Below are 7812 nucleotides of genomic sequence, written 5' to 3' on the forward strand. Positions count from 1 at the left end.
TCAGTACCCAGACTGACCACTGCCTCTGCCTCTTCTTCTCCAGGCTTCCGCAACTTACACGTGGACGACCAGATGGCTGTCATTCAGTACTCCTGGATGGGGCTCATGGTGTTTGCCATGGGCTGGCGATCCTTCACCAATGTCAACTCCAGGATGCTCTACTTCGCCCCTGATCTGGTTTTCAATGAGTAAGTGCTCCTGGGGCCCAGACCTCACTAAAATACAGCAGCTTGGCCAGACCCGGTTGGTGGTGATGGTGATGGGGTGACAGTGAAGCTTAGCTCATTTGACCTGCAGTTGTTGCAGTGGATGCCCCAGCCAGCCAATCCAGTATGAGGCGGCTTTGCCCTGGCTTTCAGCCAACAGGTAGGAGCCGAGGAAGATGGTGCTGAGACTACCCCTTACGCACCCAAGAACCAATCCTGGTCATGTTTCTGGTCTGCTTCGCAGCTTATCTCAGAACCAGATGGAAAGATTCCTCCCCTTCACATATAAAAGAGGCAGAAAGACTCTGGCTTTAAGGGCTGAAGTTTCTTGGGTTCTTTTGCTACCACCAAAGGCTACTGCTAGTCACCATTTGCTGAGCAACTAGTTTGTGCCAAGACTATGCTAGATACTTTCTAAATCCTATCTCATTGAGTCCTCATGGTGACCTGACCTCCCCTTTTTATAGATAACACTATTTTTTTTATGGATGGGGAAAGTCAGGCTCAGCAAAATAAAGTGACTCACCCAAAGTCACAGAGCTAGTGCCTGTTGGAGACAAGATTCAAATGTATGCCCCTGTCAATCTCAGCTCTTCTGCGTCATGGTGGTAACTGATGGGGAGGAGTACCTCTACCACTCTCTGGCTGCGTGACCTTGGTACTGCCATTTTCCTTCCCTTAAACAGCTTTAATTAATACCTGCCCTGCCACCAGCTCTATATAACATCATGAATTTGGCCAGTGGCTCAGATTTTAGAATTACATTTTTCTCCACTAAAATCTCGGTTCTACTATTTTCTTAATCAGCATCTTTGGGAAAGACCCTTAACTTTTCTGACCCTCAATTTATTCATCCATTAATGATAACAGAACCTTCATAAGTAATTTCTTATGATAACTAAATGGGAACTGACAGATGTGGAATGTCTGGCCCATAGTAGGCAAGAAGAAAAAAAAAAGTCCCTTTCTGATTCACCCTTTCCCTAATAATGATACATTTTTTTTCCCCGAGATGGGGTTTTGCTCTGCCACCCAGGCTGGAGGGCAGTGGCGCAATGATCTCGGCCCATGCAACCTCCACCTCCCTGGTTCAAGCAATTCTCCTGCCTCAGCTTCCCGAGTAGCTGGGATTATAGATGCCCGCCACCGTGTCCAGCTAATTTTTGTATTTTTGGTAGAGACGGGATTTCACCATGTTAGCCAGGCTGGTCGCGAACTCCTGACCTCATGATCTGCCCACCTCAGCCGGGCATGATAATCTTTTCTATGTCTGCTGTATGAGGTCCCTCAATGGCATTGTGAATGGAGCTGGCCAGAGAAATCTTCCCAAGGACCTTGAGCTAGTCTCACCACAGAGAATCCTTCCAGTCAGGACAGGAATTGACCTTCCCCCCTCTTCAGCCCTCTAACCCAGAAGAGTCTTAAAATAAAATCTACAGGCCAGTGGTTCCTTCCAGTACAGCACTGCAATGCGAGGGAGAGTGAACGTCCCCAGCTGCCCTCTCCCAGCCCTGCCAGCCTGGTAGCCAAAAGCTAAGAATAACCACTAGGCTTTTGGCACAAACTACTTTGAGGTTTTCAGACCTGCACAAAGTTGCCTATGATGCCATCTTCTGGGGCAGGCCTTGAAAAGCCCCCTAACTGTTCATCTCCCATCCTTAAACCCCTGCTGCCCTTAAGCAGTTGAATCAACTCCATGAGCACCTGCTCTACCTTCCCCAGAGCCCTGAGACCTTTGGAGCTTTGAAAGGTGATAACTGGTTGTTCTCTAAATCCTCATTTCCTTCTCTACCTCTGAGTAAGCATGTGGCATCCCACCTCAGCTTCCTGGTCCAGTCTTGTTCACCTTATAAAAAGGCCTCCCTACAGGGTCAGAGACCTAGACCCATCAAACCCAGGGCTCCTGAAACAATAGGACTTCTATTCCTCCGGTAGGAAGCCACTATGTTAGAGCTCTCAGGGTGTCTACAAACATCTAGATAAGTGTTTCTCAACATGGATTCTGTTGACATATTGGGAAAAATAATTTTGTCATTGTGTAGAATATGGTTAACATATCTGGCACTGGCCTACTCTATACCAAATAGGATTCCAGTCATTCTGACAGCCCAAACTGCTCCCACACATTTCTGACACTCACTGAAGAGGCAGTACTCTCCAGTTGAGAGCGACTAATCCCTGCCAGCCTCCCTAAGGTGCTAATGGGGAGCCTCAGACCCAAAGAGAGAGATAAGAACTTGTTCAGTGTAGGTCAACCCATTTACTGATCTCTTCAACACCAAACTCTATTACCAGTCCTATTTTTTTTTCTTTCTTTCTCTCTTTGTAGAGATCACATGTTGTGAGGATAATGAGCTTGAACCTTAGCTGTGTGACCTTGGGCAAATTACTGAACTTCTATGTGCCGCAAATTTTATCTGGAGACTGCTGAAGAGTATTATAATAGCACCTTTCTACATGTCATTTATTGAACACCTGCTATGTGTCAGGCACTGTGCTCAGTGTTTTCCAATCTTCTTTTCTCCTCTTATTTTCTCTCTTGCACTCCCACCAACCCTGCTCTCTTCCTAAATTCCATTCCTGCCTCATCTTTGTACCCTCCATTCTCCTCTCTCTTCCTTCCTTTAACTGTCTCCCTAGTATTTTTTCCCCTTTTCCCCCTTTCTTTTCCCCTTCCCGTATGAATTTCTTCCTTTTCCTTTCCCCTTCTCTTTCCTCCATTCCCCACTTTTTCTGCCCCTGAGGCCTGCAGCAATGTTAAAGGAATCCTCATTCCAGCATTGTGATTTCAATGGTAAAAAAGATTGCAGCATTGTCATCAACAGAGGTGGGAAAGTACATTGGAGACTGGAGCAGGGCCAGACCTCAGGGTCAGCCAATCTTACTAAAAAATTCTCTACGTTGAAAGAGCTTGGAGCAACACTGTTCTGCTCAATTGATCTGTGATACCATCTAAACACTTCCTCTTTCTAATTGGGCTTCAGCCTGAGTTGAATAATTCTACACCGTCTGCCCCCTTCTCTCTTTCTCCAGGACAGCCAAGATCTCTCTGAGATAGGATGCTGAGCTTCCACCCAGACAATACCAGTCCTGCTCATCCTATGGAGTAGGCTAGTGGCTTGGAAACCAAAATGTCAAACCGTAGCCTTTAGGCTCCATCTGGGAGGTCTTTGTCCTCACCACTTAAGTGGGTGTCAAATTTCCTTCCCTTTCTGCACATGCTGCACAATCAATTTCTGTCTTACACACACACACACACACACACACACTATTTTTGAAGTGCTGAAAACTGGAAGGCCTACTAGCATGAGGATGCTGTGTCTTCTCTTAGAGGTATGCCATGGTCAGGCATGGAATCGAGAGGTTGCTCTTCCTTGAAAAGCTGGCCAAGCATTGGCCACTTCCCCATATAATTTACAGGTGATAATGTGGTGATCTGTTCAGAAGTGACTATAATAAATGCAACTCACATATGTCTACAGTTTCCAAACTGTGGTAAGGAGCAGCCAGCATATGAGGGAATGGGCTCCCCTTCAGCAGGGGACATTTAAATTAGACATTCAAAAACACTCCCTGGCAGATTTAACGTTGGAACTCGTTTTGAAAGAACAATGTGGAATCTCCTTCACTGGGAGTTTTTGAATAAATATTAAATTTCTAGTATTCCAGGCCAGAGGCAAAGGGGTCAACAGGATGACCAAACACTTCGGGTCATTTGCAAATCTTGGTGTCCTGATGTTAAGAGCTGACTACTGGGGCTTCTCCTAAAAATCCTTCATGTTGAGCTGCCTGGAAGGCAGGTTCTCGTTCTGGCTGTAGCTGAGATATTAGAACTGTAGTCAGGGAGACCATGTGCCTGCCCCATTGTGTTCATTTGGTTAGGCTTTCCTGTGCCTGACTCAGAAAACAGAAGGGGCACAGAGACCTGGAAATTCCATGTGCTAACCCATATCCTGGCCAGAGAAGATGAGTAGTTATCAGGGTGTCAGGATTTTGGAAAAGAGAGAGAGAGAGAGAAAAAAAAAACAGACAAACAAACAAAAAACCTTTTCCTGGTCCCTGGAGCACCAGCAGGAGAAACAGCAAGCTCTTCTCGGAAAACCTGGGGAGGGAGGGCAATCAGAGACATTCCCTCTGGGCTTATTGCAAGCTTCCCCTCATTCCTTTTTCCTCTATGTATCTCCTTCCCAGGTACCGCATGCACAAGTCCCGGATGTACAGCCAGTGTGTCCGAATGAGGCACCTCTCTCAAGAGTTTGGATGGCTCCAAATCACCCCCCAGGAATTCCTGTGCATGAAAGCACTGCTACTCTTCAGCATTAGTAAGTGCCTAGAAGTGCAGGGAATGTCCCTGAGGGCACAGAGATTCAGAGAGGACCACTTTTGCCATTAAAACATTATTAGGGAAAAGCCAGCTCCTGGACATTTCCCTTCTTCATTCCTCCTCCCCATCCCCACTCTACTCTCTCTCAGCATCATTTTCCTAACAAGAAACAATTTTATGACTAGAAGCCAATTTATTTGCTAGAAGTCGACCTCCATCGGATTCCCCACCTATCCCCAGTCTGTCTTTGGGACAAGGCCTTTTTGACTGGTTACAGCAGGTCTCTGAATTTTTCCACAGCTTCTGCTATAGAAACAGACATGGACCACCTTGTATTCCTTGCAGGGCAGTAGAGCAACAGGCATTTCCTCCTGGAAAGATTTCCTCTTCTGCCAACAGGAGGAGGTCTATGTAAGCAACTCAGATAGGATTTGTTTGGCACTTTTCTTTGATATCTTTTCTAAGAAGAGCCCTCTCTTAGCCCCTACGGAGGGAGAAAGGCAAAATTTGATATTCAAAGCTATGTGTTTTAGTTGTCTAAATCAGGGTTTGACTGTGAATGACATAAAAGCTTAGGTCCTGAAAAATGAGCATCTGAGAAGAGTAGAAAAAGAAAAGGTTCAGGAAATTTGATTTACTTGACTCCTTTCAGATCGGATCCAGCTATCCTTTCCCCTGAGATCTCCCTGACAGACTGAAGGCCCCAAGCACACAGACTTCAACTAACAGGAAGCCAAGTAGATAGTTCCCTGTGGGGGTGGGGGTCAAGTTTGTGGTCAGAAAACTTGGTGCTTTGTCTAATGCTCTTTCGTGGGCATGCTTCCCCTCCCCATTCTGTCTTCATCCCACATCAGTTCCAGTGGATGGGCTGAAAAATCAAAAATTCTTTGATGAACTTCGAATGAACTACATCAAGGAACTCGATCGTATCATTGCATGCAAAAGAAAAAATCCCACATCCTGCTCAAGACGCTTCTACCAGCTCACCAAGCTCCTGGACTCCGTGCAGCCTGTAAGCAAACGATGGAGGGTGCTTTATCAGGGAGAACAGCCTGATAGAGCCAATGATAATATGCTTCTCTAGAGTCTGGCACCACCTGTTGGGAGGTGCTTCCATTCCCCTCTGGCTTTGAGTGTAGTCCAGGAAGAAAATGTGGTGAAGAAAAAGAAGACAGGTCACAGTGTCCCATCTGGATATTGTGAAAGGGATGGAGGAGTTGAGAACGGAGCAGTTGGGACTCAGGGAAGGGACTTGCTGCAGATGAATTCTTAGGCAGACAAAACAGACATGGATATTTTTCCCCTCTTCTTTGAGTCATGTTCATGTGAGTTTGTCTGTGTGTGTGTGTGTGTGTGTGTGTGTGTGTGTGTCACAGAGAGAGAGATGGAGTGCGGAGGCTGGGGTGAGAGCACAAGCTGGAGAAGTCTTGAGTCAGAGAGTTTACAATGGTATAAGACATCTCTTGGGAGCCCTCAGTGACTCCATGGAGACCATTTCTCTCTCTCTCTCTCTCTCTCTCACACACACACACACACACACATACACACACACACATACACACACACACACATACACGCACACATACACACACATACACACACACACACACACACACACACACATACACACACGACCTCATGAGGGAGGACCAAGGAAGGACAGGGAAGGGGGAAGAAACAAAAGGCTGAAAGACCCAAAATCAGAGGTTGGGGAAGAGGCTAGCAGAGGCCACCTCCTTGTCAACCCTGTTTTTCTCCCTCTTATTGTTCCCTACAGATTGCGAGAGAGCTGCATCAGTTCACTTTTGACCTGCTAATCAAGTCACACATGGTGAGCGTGGACTTTCCGGAAATGATGGCAGAGATCATCTCTGTGCAAGTGCCCAAGATCCTTTCTGGGAAAGTCAAGCCCATCTATTTCCACACCCAGTGAAGCATTGGAAACCCCTATTTCCCCACCCCAGCCCATGCCCCCTTTCAGATGTCTTCTGCCTGTTATAACTCTGCACTATTCCTCTGCAGTGCCTTGGGGAATTTCCTCTATTGATGTACAGTCTGTCATGAACATGTTCCTGAATTCTATTTGCTGGGCTTTTTTTTTCTCTTTCTCTCCTTTTTTTCTTCTTCCCTCCCTATCTAACCCTCCCATGGCACCTTCAGACTTTGCTCCCCATTGTGGCTCCTATCTGTGTTTTGAATGGTGTTGTATGCCTTTAAATCTGTGATGATCCTCTTGTGGCCCAGTGTCAAGTTGTGCTTGTTTACAGCACTACTCTGTGCCAGTCACACAAACGTTTACTTATCTTATGCCACGGGAAGTTTAGAGAGCTAAGATTATCTGGGGAAATCAAAACAAAAACAAGCAAACAAAAAAAAGGCAAAAACAAAACAAAAAATAAGCCAAAAAACCGTGCTAGTGTTTTTTCCTCAAAAATAAATAAATAAGTAAATAAATAAATAAATAAATACATACACACAAACATACAGAAATCCCCAAAGAGGCCAATAATGACAAGAAGGTGAAAATTGCAGGCCCATGGGGAGTTACTGATTTTTTCATCTCCTCCCTCCACGGGAGACTTTATTTTCTGCCAATGGCTATTGCCATTAGAGGGCAGAGTGACCCCAGAGCTGAGTTGGGCGGGGGGGTGGACAGAGAGGAGAGGACAAGGAGGGCAGTGGAGCATCAGTACCTGCCCACAGCCTTGGTCCCTGGGGGCTAGACTGCTCAACTGTGGAGCAATTCATTATACTGAAAATGTGCTTGTTGTTGAAAATTTGTCTGCATGTTAATGCCTCACCCCCAAACCCTTTTCTCTCTCACTCTCTGCCTCCAACTTCAGATTGACTTTCAATAGTTTTTCTAAGACCTTTGAACTGAATGTTCTCTTTAGCCAAAATTTGGCGACTTCCACAGAAAAGTCTGACCACTGAGAAGAAGGAGAGCAGAGATTTAACCCCTTGTAAGGCCCTATTTGGATCCAGGTCTGCTTTCTCATGTGTGAGTCAGGGAGGAGCTGGCGCCAGAGGAGAAGAAAATGATAGCTTGGCTGTTCTCCTGCTTAGGACACTGACTGAATAGTTAAACTCTCACTGCCACTACCTTTTCCCCACCTTTAAAAGACCTGAATGAAGTTTTCTGCCAAATTCCGTGAAGCCACAAGCACCTTATGTCCTCCCTTCAGTGTTTTGTGGGCCTGAACTTCATCACACTGCATTTCGGCCATGGTCATCAAGCCTGTTTGCTTCTTTTGGGCATGTTCACAGATTCTCTGTTAATAG

General features: G+C 46.0%; 1 protein-coding gene across 1 annotated transcript in view; it reads left to right on the forward strand.

Annotated features, from left to right (window-relative positions):
• The window catches only part of AR (androgen receptor), a 171719-nt gene extending 164477 nt beyond the window's left edge, over window positions 1-7242 (forward strand). Inside the window, exons 5-8 of the mRNA XM_032757103.2 lie at window positions 44-188; window positions 4398-4528; window positions 5385-5542; window positions 6308-7242. Coding sequence (XP_032612994.1) covers window positions 44-188; window positions 4398-4528; window positions 5385-5542; window positions 6308-6463 — 590 coding nt within the window. The 3' untranslated portion in view covers window positions 6464-7242. The remainder of the gene's footprint in view (window positions 1-43; window positions 189-4397; window positions 4529-5384; window positions 5543-6307) is intronic.
• Window positions 7243-7812: the final 570 nt, after the last annotated feature.

This window comes from Hylobates moloch, unplaced genomic scaffold (genome assembly GCF_009828535.3).
Source record: "Hylobates moloch isolate HMO894 unplaced genomic scaffold, HMol_V3 SCAFFOLD_7, whole genome shotgun sequence".
In the NCBI taxonomy this organism is placed as follows: Eukaryota; Metazoa; Chordata; class Mammalia; order Primates; family Hylobatidae; genus Hylobates; species Hylobates moloch.